General features: G+C 47.0%; 1 protein-coding gene across 1 annotated transcript in view; it reads left to right on the top strand.

Annotated features, from left to right (window-relative positions):
• Positions 1–5,832: 5,832 nt before the first annotated feature.
• LOC125519329 (aspartyl protease family protein At5g10770-like) overlaps positions 5,833–22,391 on the top strand; it is a 45,678-nt gene continuing 29,119 nt past the window's right edge. The window contains exons 1-2 of the mRNA XM_048684173.1: positions 5,833–5,840; positions 6,040–6,663. Of these exons, the coding sequence (XP_048540130.1) occupies positions 5,833–5,840; positions 6,040–6,663 (632 nt within the window). The remainder of the gene's footprint in view (positions 5,841–6,039; positions 6,664–22,391) is intronic.

Raw genomic sequence — 22,391 nt, 5'->3', positions numbered from 1 at the left:
GGACCGCACTAATCTGGGTTTGATGCCGCTCATGATAAGTCCATTTGCACGTTCGACCTGGCCGTTAGTTTGTGGGTGATAGACGGAAGCATAATCGAGCTTGATGCCCATGTTTTTGCACCAGAGTTTTACCTCGTCGGCCGTGAAGTTCGTGCCGTTATTAGTGATGATGCTGTGGGGGACGCCGTAACGGTGTACAACCCCGGATATAAAGTCTATCACCGGTCCAGATTCGGCCGTCTTAACAGGCTTGGCTTCTATCCATTTGGTGAACTTATCCACCATGACCAGTAAGTATTTTTGCTTGTGGGTTCCGCCTTTAAGGGGTCGAACCATGTCAAGCCCCCAGACCGCGAAGGGCCAAGTAATGGGGATAGTTTGGAGGGCGGTGGGTGGCATATGGCTTTGGTTTGCAAAGAGCTGGCAACCGGTGCATCGTTGGACTAAGTCCTGAGCGTCTGCCCGGGCCGTCGGCCAATAAAAGCCTGTACGGAAGGCCTTGCTTACAAGGGACCGAGCTGCAGCGTGATGACCGCCGAGTCCGGCATGAATTTTAGCCAGGAGGTTCCTCCCCTCCTCTTCGGAGATGCACCTTTGAAGGACTCTGGTAGTGCTTTTCTTATAAAGCTCTCCCTCGTGGACTCTGTAGGCTTTGGATCGCCGCACTATGTAGCGTGCCTCATTTTGGTCCTCGGGGAGTTCCTGCCTAGTAAGGTAGGTGAGGAATGGTTCTGTCCACGGGGCGATGACGGCCATTATTACATGGGCTAAAGGTGTTATTTCATTGGCAGAGCCTCCGATTGTGTCAGAATGTTCGGTGTCGGGCAGTGTGGTTGGGTCCGGGCTGTTATTGTTTGGCTCCCCTTCCCATACTACGGATGGCTTGAACGACCTTTCCAAGAAGATGTTGGGGGGGACTACATCGCGTTTTGCGTCGATGCGTGCCAGGACATCTGCCGCCTGATTATTTTCCCGGGCTACATGGTGGAATTCAAGCCCTTCGAACCGAGCTGACATTTTTAGGACGGCGTTGCGGTAAGCTGCCATTTTTGGATCCTTGGCATCGAAGTCTCCATTTATTTGGGATATTGCGAGGTTTGAGTCCCCGCGCACCTCTAGGCGTTGAATGCCCATGGATACTGCCATCCGGAGACCATGTAAAAGGGCCTCATATTCGGCTGCATTGTTGGAGTCCGTGTACATAATCTGGAGTGCGTATTGAACTGTGTCTCCTGTGGGGGACGTCAAAACAATGCCAGCCCCCAGTCCGGCCAACATCTTGGAGCCGTCGAAATGCATGATCCAATTTGAATATGTGCCGTACTCTTTAGGGAGTTCGGCCTCCGTCCATTCTGCGACGAAGTCAGCCAAGACTTGCGACTTGATGGCTCACCGTGGCTTATAAGTTATGTCGAACAGGAGGAGCTCAATGGCCCATTTTGCAATCTGGCCCGTTGCGTCACGGTTGTTTATAATATCGTTAAGTGGTACTTCCGAGGCTACTGTTATTGAACACTCTTGAAAGTAGTGTCGTAGCTTCCGGGATGCCATGAATACCGCGTACGCAATCTTTTGATAATGCGGGTACCGTGATTTGCAGGGAGTGAGGACAGTGGACACATAATAGACTGGCTTTTGAAGGGGGAATTTGTGTCCGTCCGCTTCTCGTTCGACGACGAGCACTGCGCTTACAACCTGATGTGTTGCTGCAATGTATAATAGCATTGGTTCGCCAATGTTTGGCGCGGCCAGGACTGGGTTTGTTGCCAGTATGGCTTTTATTTCGTCGAGTCCGGCCGTGGCTGCATCCATCCATTCGAAGTGTTCGGTGCGCCGAAGGAGGCGGTAAAGGGGTAGGGCCTTTTCTCCCAAGCGGGAGATAAAGCGGCTTAGAGCCGCCACGCATCCGGTTAACTTTTGTATTTGTTTGAGGTCCTTTGGGATATCCAGTTGCGACAGAGCTCTGATCTTGGCTGGATTTGCTTCAATTCCTCTACCGGATACAATGAAGCCCAAGAGCTTTCTGGCTGGAACGCCGAAAACGCATTTTTCCGGGTTGAGCTTGATGTCGTATGTTCGGAGGTTATCAAATGTGAGCCTCAAGTCGTCTACTAGAGATTCGACATGTCTTGTTTTGACGACCACATCATCTACATATGCCTCCACTGTTTTGCCGATCTGGTTTTCCAGACATGTCTGAATCATGCGCTGATATGTTGCGCCGGCGTTTTTGAGCCCGAAGGGCATCGTGTTGAAGCAGAATGGGCCGTATGGTGTGATAAATGCCGTTGCGGCTTGGTCTGGTTCTGCCATCTTGATTTGATGGTAGCCGGAATATGCGTCGAGGAAACACAACGAATCGTGTCCTGCGGTAGCGTCGATAATTTGATCGATGCGCGGGAGGGGGAAGGGATCCTTTGGGCAAGCCTTGTTAAGGTCTTTAAAATCAACACACAGGCGCCAGGATTTGTCCTTCTTTGGTACCATCACCAGGTTTGCTAGCCAGTCCGGATGTTTTATATCTCTGACGAATCCGGCCTCCAATAGCTTTGCTAGCTCCTCTCCCATGGCCTGTCTCTTAGGTTCGGAAAAACGCCGAAGAGCCTATTTGACAGGTTTGAATCCTGTTTGGATATTTAAGCTGTGCTCGGCCAGCCTGCGTGGGATTCCTGGCATGTCTGAAGGGTGCCAGGCGAAAATGTCCCAGTTCTCTCGTAGGAACTCTCGTAGTGCGGCGTCTACATCAGGGTTTAACCGTGCCCCGATGGAAGCTGTTTTATTGGGGTCCGTTGGATGGACTTGGAATTTGACTATTTCGTCCGCCGGTTTAAAGGAGGTGGACTTGAATCTTTTGTCGAGTACCACTTCGTCCCTATTCACCGTAGAGCGCAGCGCAGTCAGTTCCTCAGCCGCTAGGGCTTTGGATAGTGCCTCGAGGGCCAGTGCGGCTGTCTTGTTTTCGGCGCGGAGTGCTATGTCCAGATCAGTAGTGAGAGTGATGATCCCGTTAGGCCCGGGCATCTTGAGCTTCATGTACCCGTAATGGGGTATTGCTTGGAAGATTGTAAATGCTTCCCGCCCTAGCAGAGCGTGATAACCGCTGCTGAACGGAGCCACATGGAACGTGATCTCTTCGGACCTGTAATTATCCGGCGTGCCGAACACCACATCTAGTGTGATTTTTCCTGTACAACGCACTTCCCGACTGGGGATTATTCCTCTAAAGGTTGTGCTGCTTCGCTCAATGCGGTTCCAGTCTATTTCCATTTTTGAAGGGTTTCCTCATAAATGAGGTTCAATCCACTACCGCCGTCCATGAGTACCTTGGTAAGATGAAAGCCGTCCACTATTGGACTGAGGACCAATGCGGCTGGTGCTCGGGCTGTTCGGAATTTAGGTTCATCACTGGCGTTAAAGGTAATAGCCGTGTCACTCCATGGGTTTATCGTTGCTACTTGGTAGACTTCGGCAAGGCTGCGGAGTGTCCTTTTTCGCATATTATTTGATGCGAAAGTCTCGAAGACTGTTAATACCGTATTGGTGTCTCTAGGGTGGCTTTCTATGGCCTATGGAATTAGGAGATTTTCCCCAATTTTGGCCACCTGCCGGAGTATCCAACATGCTCTAAGTCTGTGAGTTGGTGTGGCGTCCTCTGTACTATGAATTTTACAGGGTCCATTAAGCCATCCTTCCAGTACGGTTCCATGCCCTGTAGAGGGTTTTTGCTTTTTGGTGTTTGACCCAGGTGTCTGGCGATGATGCACCATTTTATTTCGGACTGGGTTTGTATTCAGGGCCGGATCGTCCCAAAATTTTATTTCGGTTTTCCAGGCGCTTTCCATCGCACAGTACTTTCGTATGATGGACGCCAAGTCAGTGAAGCGTGTAATATCACGACGACTTATGGCGTTGAGGATTCCCTTGTCCGTGCAATTATTGCAAAAGATTGAGATTGCGTCTTCCTTGCGGCAGTCCTTTATCCTATTCTTAACCAGGAGGAATCTGGCCCAGTAATGATGTACTGTTTCATCAGGCTCTTGCCTAATTTGGGATAGATCGCTTATGTTCGGGTGGGTGGGCAGAATTAAATCCGAAGCCTCACCCCATCTGAGGCTCAGAGGCCAAAGAATTTCCAAACTCGAAAATTTGGATTCCTGGATGCTATCCAATGAATCCAGCCTGTCGCCTGATTCTAAGTTCAGGTCTTGAGTGATATCCTCCCCTCCGCGGGTATCCGGCTTGGAGGGATCGGGAATCCGGACGTAGCTAGTCCTTAAGATAGATGAAGGGTCGCCGCACTGTCCCTCTACCATGGCAACGTGATGGGTGACTTGGGGAGAGTTAATCTCTCTCAGATCGGGTTTAGGCCCAATCTGGTCGTAACCCATAGCGACTCCTAGGGCGGCGATGCGATCCAAGAGCTTGTTTATTGAGGAGAGCTTCATTGGATCTAACTGCTCGGCGAGTTCTGAGCTGACATGAAGATTTTTTTCGATGGCTCGAGAGGTCATCATCGGCGCAGAAGCCAAACAGGCGGTCATAAGAAAACCACCTAGCCAGAGGGTTTGGCCGACAACCAAAGCTCCCTTAGCAACGGTGCCGTCTTTAAAGACGGGGCGATGCATCCTTCCTGATGGCGACGACACAGAGGAACTCTCAATGAAAGCACCAATGTCGGTGTCAAAACCGGCGGATCTCGGGTAGGGGGTCCCGAACTGTGCGTCTAGGCCGGATGGTAACAGGAGGCAAGGGACACGAAGTTTTACACAGGTTCGGGCCCTCTCGATGGAGGTAAAACCCTATGTCTTGCTTGATTAATATTGATGATATGGGTAGTAAAAGAGTAGATCTACCACGAGATCAGAGAGGCTAAACCCTAGAAGCTAGCCTATGGTATGATTGTTGTTCTGTATGTTGTCCTACGGACTATAACCCTCCAGTTTATATAGACACCGGAGAGGGTTAGGGTTACACAAAGTCGGTTACAATGGTAGGAGATCTACATATCCGTATCGCCAACCTTGCCTTCCACGCCAAGGAAAGTCCCTTCCGGACACGGGACGAAGTCTTCAATCTTGTATCTTCATAGTCCAGGAGTCCGGCTGAAGGTATAGTCCGGCTATCCGAACACCCCCTAATCCAAGACTCCCTCAACAGCAAAGATGTTTTTTCTTCTGTAATAGGGGTCTTGCTTCAGTAACATAGCTCCAGTTGCAGAAAGTGTTGGAGGAGCGCACAATGCTAGAGCGTACGAGGCCAAGCATTGCAACACGACGCATGTTTCAGAAACATAGCTTCAGTTGCAGAAATCGTCAAATGAGTGCCCGGCGTGCTTGAAACCAGCAAGTCGTTGGTTCGATTCCCTCCTGCGCTTCTTTTTGCGATCTAACAAATAACACAAAAAATTAAATGGGTCGGCCTAGCTCGCGGTAAGTGGTGTGCCCCGCAGGCGCCCGTTAACGAAAATGCACGTTAACAAATAGGATTTACCTTTGGAGCTTATTCATGTGGATCTTTTTGGGCCTCCTTCGTGGGATAGTCTTGGTGGTAAAAAGTATGGACTTGTCATTGTTGATGATTACTCAAGATACATGGGTGTTTTTCCTCAAGTCCAAGGACAAGACGAAGATCGCCTTCATTGATTTTGCCAAGCAAGCCCAACGCAAGTTTGACAAAGAAATCTTGGCAGTAAGAAGTGATAATGACTCCGAGTTCAAGAACTACATCTTAGAAGAATTTCTTAGTGACGAAGGGATTGAGCATCAATATTCCACACCCTACACCCCTCAACAAAATGGTGTAGCCGAGAGGAAGAACCATACACTTCAGGAAATGGCAAGGTCCATGTTGGATGAATACATGTCACCACCTAGTTTTTGGACCGAGGTTGTCAACACCGCATGTTGATACGTCTCCAACGTATCCACTTTTCCAAACTCTTTTGACCTTGTTTTGGACTCTAACTTGCATGGTTTAAATGGAACTAATCCGGACTGACGCTATTTTCCATAGAATTTCCACGGTGTTATTTTTGTGCAGAACAAAAAGTTCTCGGAATGACCTTACCTTGCCGACCACGCTGGGCCTCTCCCTGGGCACGTTGCAGCATGTGATCACCGTTGGCATCGGCTCGCCGGCCGTGAACCAGACCATGTTCATCGACACCGGCAGTGACGTGTCCTGGGTGCAGTGCAAGCCGTGCTCGCGGTGTCACTCGCAGGCGGACTCGCTCTTCGACCCCAGCTTGTCGAGCACCTACTCTCCGTTCACCTGCAGCTCCGCCGCCTGCGCGCAGCTCCGCCAAGACGACCGAGGAAATGGCTGCTCTGGCTCCCAGTGCCAGTACATTCTCAACTATGGAGATGCTTCGAGAACCACCGGGAGCTACAGCTCCGACACGCTCTCACTGGGCTCCAATGCTGTCAGCAACTTCAAGTTCAGGTGCAACCAGTCTGAGTCTTGCCTCCTTCTCCACGACCAGGACCAGACCGCTGGGCTCATCGAGCTCGGCGGCGGAGCTCAGTCGCTGGCCACCCAGACCTCAGGGACCTTCGGCAAGGCCTTCTCATACTGCCTCCCGCTGACTCCGGGCTCATCCGGGTTCCTCACTATGGGTGTAGCAACCTCGGGTTTCGTCGTCAAGACACCGTTGCTGAGGAGCAGGCAGGTCCCTGAATGAAATATGCCCTAGAGGCAATAATAAAGTTATTATTCATTTCCTCATATCATGATAAATGTTGATTATTCATGCTAGAATTGTATTAACCAGAAACATAATACATGTGTGAATACATAGACAAACATAGTGTAACTAGTATGCCTCTACTTGACTAGCTCGTTGATCAACGATGGTTGAGTTTCCTAGCCATAGCCATGAGTTGTCATTTGATCAATGGGATCACATCATTAGGAGAATGATGTGATTGACATGACCCATTCCGTTAGCTTAGCACTTGATCGTTTAGTTTACTACTATTGCTTTCTTCATGACTTATACATGTTCCTATGACTATGAGATTATGCAACTCCCGATTACCGGAAAAACACTTTGTGTGCTACCAAACGTCACTACGTAACTGGGTGATTATAAAGGTGCACTACAGGTATCTCCAATGGTGTTCGTTGAGTTGGCATAGATCAAGAATAGGATTTGTCCTTAGCTCAAGGGGAATAAGGTGAGGACGTGGTCTTCTGAGTTGAATCTCAGCCTCCCTAACCAGACGTACAGTTGTCACAGCAAATGGAACTGGTCCAACAAATCATTGTCTTCAACGAGTCACTGGTTCCATTCTTCCCATCTCTTTATTTGCAGATTGGTCCTTGTGAAGTCATTGCCTGTTTGCAGTATCTATTTGTCTTCACTGTGTGACTGCTTGTTCTGTTTGGCTTCGTACTATCTTCCATCCCGATCTATACTGCCTAGCTGCTATTAGTCTTTGTGCTTTCATCTCACTGAATACTTGACTATGGCTTGCTTAGTGTAGTCTACCTTCCGCTTCATGGTAAGAGATTTGTTTCTATCGTTTGTCTTTGAAACTTCCAAGTTTTGAAGACTTCCATAAAAATCGCCTATTCACCCCCCTCTAGTCGATAACTAGCACTTTCAATTGGTATCAGAGCAAGGTACTCCCTTGTTCTATGTGATTCAGTTTAACCACCTGGAGTTTTAGCTATGTCGACTGCAGGGATAATCAAAGTCTCCGCTGCGTGCCCAGTCTTCGATGGAACTGAATATCCCTACTGGAAGAATAAGATGCGCATGCATCTTGAAGCCATTGATGTCGACCTCTGGTATGTCGTCAAGAATGGCATCCCCAAGGCTGGTGAAGATGTCACCGCTGCTGATGTCAAGAAGTTCGTTCAACTGGATTCCACTGCCAAGAACATCATCTGTGGTCATCTGACCAAAGGACAGTATGGCCGTGTGAGTGCTCTGGAAACATCCAAGCTAGTCTGGGACTGGCTCACCAAGGTCAACGGAGGCGTATCGACCCAGAGAGATCAAAGAATCAGTGTCCTTCGCAACCTCTTCAACCGCTTCAAGAGAAACGACAATGAGAATGTTCAGCTTACGTTTGATCGACTCACTGACATCACAAATGAGCTTCAAGCCCTCGGCGCTACTGAGATCACCAAGCATGAAGTCGTCAAGACACTCCTGAGATCACTTGACAGCTCGTTTGAGACCCTAGCCCTGATGATTCAAGAACGCCCTGACTTCAAGACACTCAATCCCTGTGACATACTGGAAAGGCTCAACACACATTAGTTTCAGCTTTCTGAGAAAAGAGACATCTACATTCCCAACTATGGGCGAACTCGTGCTTTGAAGGCAAAAGCTATTTCCTCATCTGAAGAAGAATCTGATTGCAGTTCTGATGATCCTGAAGACATTGGAAAGGAGCTTGCTATGCTTATGAAGAAGTTCCAGAAATTCACCAAGAAGAAAGGCTTTAGAAAGTTCTCACAATATAGCTCAAGGAATGATGAAGCTTCTGCTCATGACTACAAGAAGAGAACATGCCACAAGTGCAAGAAACCTGGCCACTACATCTCTAAGTGTCCTCAGTGGGACAATGAGAACAAGAAGAAGTAGAAAAGCAAGGAATATGATTTTGACGACAAGAAGAAGAAGAAATACTCAAAGTCATCTTCCAAGTCTTCATCAAAGTCTTCATCAGACAAGAAGAGCTCATCTGGCAAGGCTCGTGCGTTTGTTGGCAAGGAAATGGATCAGAGGAGGGTTCTGCTTCTGAGGAGGCGGAGGTGGAGTCTGAGGAGGAGTCCGATTCTGGCATTGCAAGTATGGCTACAGCCTACGTTGCCAACTCCATCTTCAACATTGAAGGCAATGACTCCATCACCGACGCCGATGCTAATGACCAGGATGACTCCGCTCCCACCTACTGCTTCATGGAACGCGGTGCCAAGGTAAACTCATGCACTACTCACTATCAAACATCCAGTAAAGATGATTCTGATTGTGGTTCCAAAGCACCAGCTACAAAACACTTGCTAAAATTGCTACTGAACAACAGAAAGCTATGGAACATATTCAAAAAGTTAGACAAAAGCGATGACCTGTTAGGACGCTGAAATGACTCGATCTCAGTCCTTAATTGAAGACATAAAAAATCTTCATGTTAAGTATGAGGAACTTGAAAGTCGTCATGAAACGCTCTCAACAACTCATGAAAAGCTTTCCTATGATTATCTTCAAAGGAAGCAAGATCTTGAGAAATTGAGAGCGGCTCATGAAGATCTTCAAAAGGAAAACGAGTCACTTCGCGCCGAACAGATCAGTTCCGCTCAGGAAGGATTTGAACCACCATGTCTTAAATGCATTGAGCGTGAACGCTACTTCTGTTGCTGGGTGTTCTACTGCTGCTAGTATTGCAATATCTTCAACTTTTGATGTGGTAACTAACCCCTCTGCTGAGGATGCCACTGTTATTGCTGATGAAAAATGCTAGGTTGAAGACATTTCTTGAAACAGGGATGTACAAAAGTCTCAAAGGACATCAGACACTCTGTGATGTCCTCAAAAGGCAGATCCTGAACCAAAACCCTAGGAAAGAGGGTGTTGGGTTCGAAAGTAAAATGAATGCTGATGGCTCTTACTGGAAACCTGAGCAGTACCCCAAAACCACATGGGTTGCTGCAAAGGAATCTTCAGTGGATCCATCCACCCTATCTGGCTTCACTTGTGCTAATCCCATTGTTATTGATGAATCCTTTGATGCAAACTATAAACTGGTATCAGAATGGTAAAGTGTTTGCCAGGTATATTGGTACTAACTGCAGGAATGGGCCACCTATGAAGAAAGTCTGGGTGCCGAAAAGGTGTCTGGAGAATCTTCCTGTGAATGTCATCATGACACCACAAGTGAAGAAGACAAACCCAGACCACATGGCTTCATATGGTCCAAAGGCTTCATACAGACAGAGGGCTCACCTGAGTCGCACTAACGCAAATGTTTTGCAGGGAAACCATACTCAGGCCTATGAATATGAGCGCGTTTCATCAAACCGCCATGTTCATAAGACCAAGAACTACTCTGCTTATTCTTATGAGTACTATTGCCCTCCTGCAAGACTATTGCTAGGGCTTCAAAGCCAAAGTTCTCAGATGCTGCTGCACTTAGACTCATTACTTCGAAGCCACCCTTGAAAGATGTGGGTGGCTAAGAAAGCTTAACTCTCTTTTGCGGGGAAGGGTCTCCAGCCGAAAACCAAATTCGTCTGAAGCTATTGCTGGGGACCTTAAACATCTTGTAGGGCGCAAGATCAAATGCCCAAATGGTCTTATTATGTATTTTGTTCCTGAGTCGCTTGCTACTTGCCCTATCAGTCCTAACCTCGATCTAAGCTTTCATAATCCACTTGCTTCGTCAAATGTTTATGCTTCACAATTCTCTTCGTGAAGCCTATCCCCCTAACTGCACTGTAGGGGTATGACACCAGCTGCTTCAGAATGGATTATTGATAGTGGGTAACTAATCACATGACTGGCAAGCGAAGTCTTCTCATGGACTCAACTACGTCCATCTGACAAGAGTCACATCACATTTGTTGATACTGGTAAAAGCAAGGTATTGGGTCTAGGTAGAGTTGCAATCTCAAAGGATCAACACATGGATAAAGTGATGCTTGTTGAATCCCTTGGTTTCAACTTAATGTCTGTCTCAATGCTTTGCGATTTAAACATGATTGTGATATTTTGGAAAATATCGTTGCCTTGTTCTAATGGAATCTGACAAGTCTCTAGTCTTTGAAGGGTATCGGAAAGATGATTTGTACGTGGTAGATTTCTCAGCAGGACCACAGCTTGCCGTATGTCTTCTAGCAAAAGCTTCAGAATGCTGGCTCTGGCATCGGAGGCTAGGGCATGCTGGCATGAGGAACTTGCACACTCTTGCAAGAAGAAGCATGTCATAGGCATCGAGGGCGTCAAGTTCAAGAAAGATCACTTATGCGGTGCCTGTGAAGCTGGAAAGATGACGAGGGCCAAGCCCCTCGAAGACAATCATGACAACGACTCAACCCTTCGAACTGCTACACATGGACCTCTTCGGTCCCACTCACTACTCAACTCTTACTACTACTGCTTGTCTCTATGGCTTCGTCATTGTTGATGATTATTCAAGATATACATGGGTGCATATAATCCTCTACAAGACTGAAGTGCAGGATGTCTTCAGACGCTTCGCCAATCGAGCCATGAACAACTATGGCGTCAAGATCAAGCACATCAGAAGTGACAATGGCACTGAATTCAAGAACACTGGCCTCGACACTTATCTTGATACTTTGGGCATCACTCATGAGTTCTCAGCTCCGTACAACCGCCAACAGAATGGCGTCATGGAACGCAAGAACAGAACACTTATTGAGATGGCCCGGACGATGCTCGATGAATACAAGACTCCAAGAAAGTTCTGGCCTGAAGCCATTGATACTGCATGCCATATTATCAACCGTGTTTATCTTCACAAGCTTCTGAACAAAACATCCTATGAGCTCCTCACTGGTAAGAAGCCAAATGTCAGCTACTTCAGAGTATTTGGTGCCAGGTGCTGGATCAAGGATCCACATCACACTTCAAAATTTGCACCGAAAGCACATGAAGGTTTTATGCTTGGATACGGAAAGGATTCGCACTCCTACAGAGTCTTCAACCTCTTTCACTATAAAGTGGTTGAAACTATGGATGTGCGGTTCGATGAGACTAACGGCTCGCAAAGAGAGCACCTGCCAAATGTGCTAGATGAAGTTCCATCCATGAAACCATCAAGCTTATGGGAATTGGAGAAATCATACCGTCTGAAGCTCAGCCTGAAGAGAACTCAATCCATCTCTGCACTTGAATCAACCTGAAGATAATGCTCAGCCTGGAAGACAATCCTTCTTAATGATGAAAATGATCAGCAGGAGCAAAATCTTCGTCCTGTTCATTCCTTGTGTTGCCAAAATGAAGAACAAATTGAGAGAATAATTGACAGCATCAATGCACCTGGTCCACTCACTCGTTCAAGGGCAACACAACTAGCAAATTTCTGTGGACACTTCGCATTCGTCTCAATATCTGAACCCAAGAAAGTTGATGAAGCCTTCATGGAGCCTGAGTGGATTCTAGCAATGCAAGAAGAGCTTCAACAATTTGAGCTGAATAATGTGTGGGAACTGGTCAAGCGTCCTGATCCTCGTAAGAACAATATCATAGGAACTAAATGGATATATCGCAACAAGCAAGATGAGCATGGTCAAGTTGTCAGAAACAAAGCTCGTCTCGTTGCTCAAGGATACACTCAAGTTGAAGGAATTGAGTTCAATGAAATATTTGCTCCTGTGGCTAGGCTTGAAGCTATACGCATATCGCTGGCCTATGCAAATCATCATAACATTCTTCTGTATCAAATGGATGTGAAGAGCGCTTTTCTCAATGGCAAGATTGAAGAAGAAGTGTATGTTGCACAACCGCCTGGCTTTGAAGATCCAAAACATCCTGACATGGTTTATAAGCTCAACAAGGCACTGTATGGCCTCAAACAAGCCCCTCGTGCTTGGTATGACACACTCAAGGACTTCCTGAAGAGCAAAGGCTTCAAACCTGGTTCTTTGGATCCCACACTCTTCACAAAGACATATGATGGTGAACTGTTTGTGTGCCAAATATATGTGATGACATTATCTTCGGCTGCACCAACAGAAATACAGTGATGAGTTTGGATATATGATGCAAGAGCAATATCAGATGTCCATGATGGGTGAGCTGAAGTTCTTCCTTGGTCTTCAAATACGACAGCAATGCAACGACATCTTCATATCTCAAGAGAAATACCTCAAAGATTGCCTGAAGAAGTTTGGAATGCAAGACTGCAAAGGTTACACGACGCCAATGCCAGCTAAACACCATCTGGGTCCCGACGACAATGGTAAAGAGTTCGATCAAAAGGTATACCGCTCCATGATTGGTTCTTTGCTTTATTTATGTGCATCTAGGCCAGATATCATGCTTAGTGTTTGCATGTGTGCCCGATTCCAAGCGGCACCAAAGGAATCGCATCACTTAGCTGTGAAGCGAATTCTTCGATATTTGGCTCACACCCCAACACTAGGATTATGGTATCCAAAGGGCTCAGAGTTTGATCTAGTTGGATTCTCGGATGCTGATTATGCTGGTGACAAGGTGGATCGCAAGTCTACATCAGGCACATGTCACTTTCTGGGACGATCACTTGTATGTTGGTCTTCAAAGAAGCAGAACTGTGTATCTCTCTCCACTGCTGAATCTGAATACATTGCTGCTGGATCTTGCTGCGCTCAGCTTCTATGGATGAAGCAAACACTCAAAGACTATGGCATTCATCTGAAGCAAGTGCCACTCTACTGCGACAACGAAAGCGCCATCAAGATTGCCAACAACCCAGTTCAGCACTCGAAGACAAAGCACATTGAAATTCGTCATCACTTTCTCAGAGATCATGTTCATGAAGGAAGATATTGATATCATACACGTCAACACTGAAGAGCAACTGGCAGATATCTTCACAAAGCCCTTGGATGAGAAGAAGGTTTTGCAAGTTACGGTGTGAGCTAAATATCTTGGAATCCTCAAATGTCCTGTGATCAGGCACACATCCTAACACTTATGCATGTTGATGACTTAGATGTGCAACACACGAAGTAAAGTATGTCTTCAATCAATGAAGACTTACATTCTGAGTGTGAATACATTAACATGGAATTTGACTTCGGAGCGCCACGATAATTGTGCGCCGTGTCTGGGTCTAATACTTCATATACGGTCACTACTACAAAAACAACTATAAAAGCCAATATGACACTAATGGCGCACTGTACATGTGGTGCGCCATTACTAAATACTAATGGCGCACCATGTGTTGGTGCGCCATTAGTGTGCAAATACTAATGGCGCACCACATCCACGGTGCGCCATTAGTAAAAAAAATTTAAATTTTTTTCAAAACTACTAATGGCGCACCGTGGGATGGTGCGCCATTACTAGTTCAACTAGTAATGGCGCACCACTCCCACGGTGCGCCATTAGTAATTATGTTTCAAAAAATTTCAATTTTTTTTATTTTTATTTAAACTACTAATGGCGCACCGTGGGAGTGGTGCGCCATTACTAGTTGAACTAGTAATGGCGCACCATCCCACGGCGCCATTAGTAACTTGGCCCAAACATTCCCCCGAATGCACCCCACCCCCCCCCCCCCGTGGACCGCCTTTTCAGTTTCAAAAAAATAAAAGAAAATGATAGAAATGTCAAAAAAATAAAATAAAATAAGATTCCCATGTGATATGTGGTCTAGTTGTTAGCAAAATTTACAAACATGAATTTTCAACTTTTTTGCAAAATCTCTCGAGAATTTGTAAAAATGGGCATAACTTTTGCATACGAACTCAGATGAAAAAGTTTTTTATATGAAAAATCATCTACTCGAAAAGTTACGTCCGAATTTTCAAAATCCTCAAAAACCTAACAGAAAAAAAGATACGGGGCTTTTAAGATCTGGAGAGGCAAAAAAATTCAAACTTATTAATGGCGCACCTGCCCATGGTGCGCCATTACTATCTTCCCGCCTTCAAAATTCAAAATAAATCAAAATAAAAAATAAAAAAAAGTTACTAATGGTGCACCTGCCCATGGTGCGCCATTATTATCCTCCCGCCTTCAAAATTCAAAATAAATCAAAAAATTAAAAAAAATTAGTAATGGCGCACCTGCCCACGGTGCGCCATTACTATGCTGTATATATGGCTGGGCGTGTCCTCTCCTCCTTACCTCTTCATTCTTCTCCTCCACTCCACCTCTCCTCCACTCCATCTCCTCCTCTCCTCCACTCCATCTTCCCTTCTCTCTTCCACCATACTACCCTCCTCCTCTCCGGCGACCTCCTCCTCCTCCTCTCCGGCAACCTCCTCCTCCCTCCTCTCCTCCCCTCCCCTCCCCTCATGGTTTCTCCTCCCTACTCTCCGGTGAGCTCCTCCTCCGTCCTCTCCGGTGAGCTCCTCCTCCCTCATATCCGGTGAGCTCCTCCTCCCTCCTCTCCGGTGAGCTCCTCCTCCCTCCTCTCCTCCCATCCCCTCATGGTTTCTCCTTCCTCCTCTCCGATGCTCCGGTGAACTCCTCTCCAGCGACCTACTCCTCCTCTCCGGCGATGTAGGCGAGCGCCTCTCTGGTCACCTCCTCCTCCTCCTCTCCAGTGAACTCCTCTCCGGCAAAAGAACACGGCAAAAGAACGTACAAGATCCAAAAACAGGAACAAAATTTGAAATAATATCGTGCAAAAAATGAGAAAAAAATGGGCAAAAAAATTGCGATCCAGATCCAAATTCAAAATTCAAAAATAGCAATGGCGCATGGTGGGGGTTAGACGGTGTGCTACTACTATTTTCCCACCTTCAAAATTCAAAAATACTAATGGCGCACCAGTGGCCTATACTAATGGCGCACCACTGGTGCGCCATTAGTAAAAAATACTAGTGGCGCACCAGTAGTGCGCCATTAGTAGGCAGAACTGGTGCGCCACTAGTAGGCCTTTTCCTAGTAGTGGGTGGGTAACGCCACCACCAAATTCTTACCTTAGAAGTGTTTTTCACATGGCGTTACATTTGCAAAGTCTTTGCATTTTGTTTGTCTTCAATGTTAATATGGCCTCATGTTTATCTTCAATTTAGTTTCTATCCTCTACAGCATTAACTTATAGCTATGTCTTCACGTTGAATCTTTTGAACTAAGTGAATGTGATCGGACCCTAACCTGTCTATGCTTTCGTCTTAAGTCTCTCTATCCAAATCATATGCATTCTATTGAAACTGTCAAAATGTCTTCTCTGCGTCCTTGTCAGCAGAAGACACAGCATTCACTTATAGCTATGTCTTCACGTTGAATCTTTTGAACTAAGTGAATGTGATCGGACCCTAACCTCTCTATGCTTTCGTCTTAAGTCTCTCTATCCAAATCATATGCATTCTATTGAAACTGTCAAAATGTCTTCTCTGCGTCCTTGTCAGCAGAAGACACAGCATTCACTTATAGCTATGTCTTCACGTTGAATCTTTTGAACTAAGTGAATGTGATCGGACCCTAACCTCTCTATGCTTTCGTCTTAAGTCTCTCTATCCAAATCATATGCATTCTATTGAAACTATCAAAATGTCTTCTTTGCGTCCTTGTCAGCAGAAGACACAGAGACAAACATTAATCTGTTTTCAATGCTCAATCCTTTTTGCCTGAAACCCGGAGAAGTGGGAACGACCACCCTACAGTCCAGGCATGCGTGGGAACATGGAACAACCTCCAATGTGTTGCATGATCGCCACGTGTCCTTCAGATGTGAACCGCCAAGGGCACCTGCGTAATAACACTGTGCCGTCCTTGTCTCTATAAATACACACCTCACCCCAGTCATTATCTCTTCTTCCACTCTCACACAAACCCTAGCGCCACCGCTAGCACTCGACGACGCCGGCGACAAAGCGCTTAGCTGCCGCGACCTCACCGACGCCGTCCTCACGCCGGCCGCGGACATCGTCTTCTCCGCCGTCGCCGTAGGTGTCCTCCGTCGCCAAGTTAGGGCACGGAAGATAGAACTGCTCAGCCTCCTCTCCCACTTCGTCTAGCAGTTCCTCGTGTGGAAAATAAAACCTCCTTTTTACAGTCTTTTTGATCCAATAGATTCATCCTTTTCAACCACAGCTTTTTTCTGTTCCCACAAGTTGGATCTATCTCATTCTGCATCTCATAGCATGCCTAGCATGTTCACTTATGCTTCACAAAGTAGTAGATTCCTCACTTGTACTTATTCATGGATTCGTACAAATCTGGAACCAACTCTCTACATATGAGTGAATGTCTTCGCACTATGAGGTCAATGTCTTCTAAACTGATTTATCTTCAAAATCTTCTGAGAATGCATATGACCTCTGCCCCTTCCCTCGCACCTTTAATGCTGTCATAGGTACATGTTCGTGGGAGAATCCCTTGGTTCTCATAGTCTGCATTCATTTGCAGAGTTCTTACATCATCATATAAATTCTCCTGAAGCCAGTTCTTGTCTGACCAGTAGACGGAAGACTTTGACTGTTTTGAAGCCTTTCAGTCTAAACTTCATGGCAAAAGAGAAATCTGCAAGGAAGGGTGGCAGACAGTGCTGTGGAAACACCTCAAGAGATTTGCCTCCTGACCTCTATGAGCTGTACAAGACAGATCCAGAGGAGGACTACAATCAGCGGAAAACCCGAATCCAATGGATTCGAAGATATTGGGCAGAACAATGGTACAAGTACAGGTTCGTGACCCAGGAATATGCTGAGAAGAATGCCATCAAGCGACCCTGGGGAGACATCTTGTACAGAAATCTTCAACCTAGGTCCAGCGTTGAAGCCATTGAACAAGGCTTCTATCCTTGCATGGTCCATGGACCACAGCCTACAGATGCAGACCCATCTTCATTAATATGGTGCCGTGACGAGAATATGTTCAAGCGCAACTTCCAGTTTGCCAAGAACTCGGCCAAAGAAAACAAGAAGTTACGGGGATTAGACTTCAATCCAGGCCCCTCTGCTCCTCGTGCTAACAGCACACGCGAAGCTGAACCCAATCTGGTTGGGCCCTTCTATAACTTAGAAGGTCTCATCACTCACATAAAGGTTCAAGGGGCAGTCGCGGATCAACCTGCAGACAACGCTGATTCTGACGAAGTGCCTGCACCACCGAAGCCAAAGAAGCTGAAGAAACCTAAAGCTTCGAAGCCTTCCCTTGCACCAAAGGTTTCACGGGCGAAGCCTCTGGCCACTGCACCTCCTGAAGACAGTGTGCAGTCTGAAGATCTTTCACGCATCTCCAAGCCCGCCAAAGTGAAGAAGCCCATGCAACCCACTGGTCAAGCACTGACCCCTGCTGCTGTTTTGCGAAATGAAAATGACGCCATTGATCTGTCCAGTGACGACGATCTTGGCGATGACGCTCTTGAGCAGTTGATCAAGAGAAAGCAAGAGGTGGAAATCTTCAATGACCTTCCTCTATTTGATGTAGAAATCTTAAACAAGTTCATTGATGAGTGGTTTGACAACCCAAATGTCAGCTTTGATAATCTTCAGCTTCCAATTGGCCTCAGCGTCGCCTTCCACAGAGCCATTGCTCCTGAGCTGGCTCTAGCTCAGAAAATTGTTGAGCTGAAGCATAAGATCGATTGTGAAAAGGCTCAGTTCAAGAAGCACATGGCCAAGTGAAGGAAATATGCCCTAGAGGCAATAATAATGTTATTATTTTATTTCCTTATATCATGATAAATGTTTATTATTCATGCTAGAATTGTATTATCCGGAAACATAATACTTATGTGAATACATAGACAAACCAAACGTCACTAGTATGCCTCTACTTGACTAGCTCGTTGATCAAAGATGGTTATGTTTCCTAGCCATAGATATGTGTTGTCATTTGATTAATGGGATCACATCATTAGGAGAATGATGTGATTGACATGACCCATTCCATTAGCTTAGCACCTGATCGTTTAGTATGTTGCTATTGCTTTCTTCATGACTTATACATGTTCCTATGACTATGAGATTATGCAACTCCCGTTTACTGGAGGAACACTTTGCGTGCTACCAAACGTCACAACGTAACTGGGTGATTATAAAGGAGCTCTATAGGTGTCTCCAAAGGTAAATGTTGGGTTGGCGTATTTCGAGATTAGGATTTGTCACTCCGATTGTCGGAGAGGTATCTCTGGGCCCTCTCGGTCATGCACATCACATAAGCCTTGCAAGCATTGCAACTAATGAGTTAGTTGCGAGATGATGTATTATGAAACGAGTAAAGAGACTTGCCGGTAACGAGATTTAACTAGGTATTGAGATACCGACGATCGAATCTCGGGCAAGTAACATACCGATGACAAAGGGAACAAAGTATGTTGTTATGCGGTCTGACCGATAAAGATCTTCGTAGAATATGTAGGAGCCAATATGAGCATCCAGGTTCCGCTATTGGTTATTGACCAGAGATGTGTCTCGGTCATGTCTACATTGTTCTCGAACCCGTAGGGTCCGCACGCTTAAGGTTTCGATGACAGTTATATTATGAGTTTATGCTTTTTGATGTAGCGAAGTTTGTTCGGAGTCCCGGATGTGATCACGGACATGACGAGGAGTCTCGAAATGGTCGAGACATAAAGATTGATATATTGGAAGCCTATATTTGGATATCGGAAGTGTTCCGGGTGAAATCGGGATTTTACCGGAGTACTGGGAGGTTACCGGAACCCCCCGGGAGGTATATTGGCCTTAGTGGGCTTTAGTGGAAGAGAGGAGAGGTGGCCAGGGCTGGGCCGCGCGCCCCTCCCCCCCTAGTACGAATAGGACAAGGAGAGGGGGGCGGCGCCCCCCTTCCTTCTCTCTCTCTTTTTTCCCCCTTCCCGAATCCTATTCCAACTAGGAAAGGGGGGAATCCTACTCCCGGTGGGAGTAGGACTCCTCCTGGCGCGCCCTCCTCCTGGCCGGCCGCACCCCCCCCTTGATCCTTTATATACGGGGGCAGGGGGCACCCCTAGACACATAAGTTGATCCACGTGATCATATTCTTAGCCGTGTGCGGTGCCCCCTTCCACCATAATCCTCGAGAATATTGTAGCGGTGCTTAGGCGAAGCCCTGCGACGGTAGTACATCAAGATCGTCACCACGCCGTCGTGCTGACGGAACTCTTCCCCGACACTTTGCTGGATCGGAGTCCGGGGATCGTCATCGATCTGAACGTGTGCTAGAACTCGGAGGTGTCGTAGATTCGGTGCTTGATCGGTCGGGCCGTGAAGACGTACGACTACATCAACCACGTTGTGCTAATGCTTCCGCTGTCGGTCTACAAGGGTACGTAGATCACACTCTCCCCTCTCGTTGCTATGCATCACCATTGTCTTGCGTGTGCGTAGGAATTTTTTTGAAATTACTATGTTCCCCAACACCAAGCTCAATGTTGAATACATTCAAAACTTCAAGGTCATGATGCATGAGCTCAAGGAAGCATTCCACAAGAAACGCGAAGAAGCCAAAGGTTCTCGTGAGCGCATGAAGGATCTTGCTGCCAAATGTGTTCAAGGATACAATGAAGCTGAAAAGCGCAGGGCTTTGGGGCGACCAGGCACCGACCCCAGAATGGCTGCCAAGAAGAAGAAGTCAGCTGTGGCAGAACCAGAAGCATCAAGGCAGGAAGAACCTCTAATTGTCTTCCCAACCAGTATGACAGGCTCGAAGCCTAAGGTCCCCACAGTGGCTTCAGAACTCAAGAAAACAAGGGCAGCTAAAGCCGAAGCCAGAAAGCGCAAGACCAAAGCCACCACTGATGATGCTCCCCCAACCAAGAAACGGAAGACCAAGAAGAGAGATCGGGCTGCTCCCACAGAGCCCCTTGAGGTCGAGCCAATCTCTGTGGCTCGTCCTGCGTCTGAACACCGAGAGCGCCAGTTGATAGTTCATGAGCCTACTTCCACAAAGGCTCCTGAAACTGAAGACAATCCAGCTGTTGACCCCACCATAGCCGAAGACATTGGTCCTCACGACAATGTTGAAGATGATGGAGTCCTTCCTCACATCGAGCGCAATTTGGTATCATCACCTATGCTCACGCACAGCGAGCTCATCAGCATTGGTCGTCCTCTGACGCCAACTGCTCAGGATGCATCATGGGCTGATCACCCACAACACCAAGACACCCCAAGTGCTCCCCAACCACAAGATGATGATGACTTTGAGGCCTAGCCGACTCCATCTCCACAAGCGTCGCCAACATTCCGCAGGCTTCGCAAAGGCTCAAGGCCCCAAGTCCCTCCAACTGTGCACGTCTCTGAGTCTAAAGCCAAAACGGCTGAAGATATTCCGGCTGCATCAGCCGATGAAGAAGAACAACCAAGAGTTGAAGTAGAAAGAGTTGCTACACCCCCGTCCCACCAAGATGTTGTTCTCGAGGAGAACGTGTCCAACCCTCCAGCTCCTGAAGTGGAGGTTAACAATCCTGAGGCGGCCACCAACATCAACACTGAAGCCAATGACGTTGTCATGGCTGAAGCTAATGTGGCGCCTGAAGCTCATGCGGTGCCAGAAGTGCATGCACCTGAAGCCACTGCAGTGCCCGAAGCCAATACTGAAGCACCTGAAGCCAATGTGGCCCCTGAAGCCCATGTCAACGCCAATGCCAATGCTCCTGTACCCCCTCCAAGACCTCATACAATTGAGCTGGCATTTGATCGTGGTCAGCCTGTTATGGTCCGGTGGCCCATTCTGGTTCCTCCACCTGCTGCGGGCCCACAATTTGGCTATCATGTCGAGCACAGACCTCATGTCCAGAAGCCCAAGCCAAGACTTCCAAGATTCCTAGGCACTGCAACCTCTCCTGGGGTCTTCAATGTGAATGGCTTTGTGGCACATAACACCTTCTTCAACAGCACCAAGAACCCTTACACCAAACCCCGTATTTCCTCGGATCGGTTCTGGAGCTATCAGTAGCGCAACTACTATTCCTGCGTCTTATACAATCAAGGGCGCATATTTCTCCATATGTGTCTTGATACTGAAGCTATAGTTGGCCTGCCCTGTCTAGAAGAATCATTGGATTGCTTCAGAGATGCTGGACTCCTGCAGTTTGTCACAGACAAGGAACACTGGAATGAAGAGCTTCTGTTACAGTTCTATGCAACTCTTCACATTCGTAGCTACAACAGGGATCCAAAGACTTGGGTCCTTGAGTGTTTGACAGGCAATGTCCATCATGAAGCCAAAGCTCTTGATATCATTGAGCTCACAGGCCTGCCCACTCCTGGTGAATACTATGAACCAGGTTGTCAACAACACCAGAATGCTTTGGAGAGCATTTTTCAGAAGCCAGAACCCAACATGAGCCAAATGTTGAGCATGATGAAACCTTTGCCTCACGACGCTGACTACCCATCTAAATTCTTTGTTGAAGACCTAGAGTATTTGCCTCGCACCATTTATCATATCATCAGAAAAACTCTATGGCCTGTCAAAGGACATTCATCTGCAGCGAAGTTTGAAGGAGCAATGAAGACTTTGGTTTTCTATATCTTCAATGGCATCAGCTTCAATGCCCAAGACTTCTTCCTCAGGCAGTTGGCTGCATCTGGCTCCGACATGTTTGGTCTCAAGTTCTATGCTCCATGGGTAATTCGCCTTATCAAGCTTCACTCTGCCATCAACTATCAGCCGTCTGCGCGCAATCATCTTGTATTCTTGCCAGAGGTTGATCTGTCTGTTGAAGCTATTTACCCAGAGCCTGCTAAGGATCCCATTTATCTTCACAATGCTGATCACCAAAGCTTCACCCAGCCCATTGGAGGAG

This window comes from Triticum urartu, chromosome 7, assembly GCF_003073215.2.
Source record: "Triticum urartu cultivar G1812 chromosome 7, Tu2.1, whole genome shotgun sequence".
NCBI lineage: Eukaryota > Viridiplantae > Streptophyta > Magnoliopsida > Poales > Poaceae > Triticum > Triticum urartu.
Note: the sequence above shows the minus strand (reverse complement) of the source record. Positions and strands in the feature narration are given on the sequence as shown.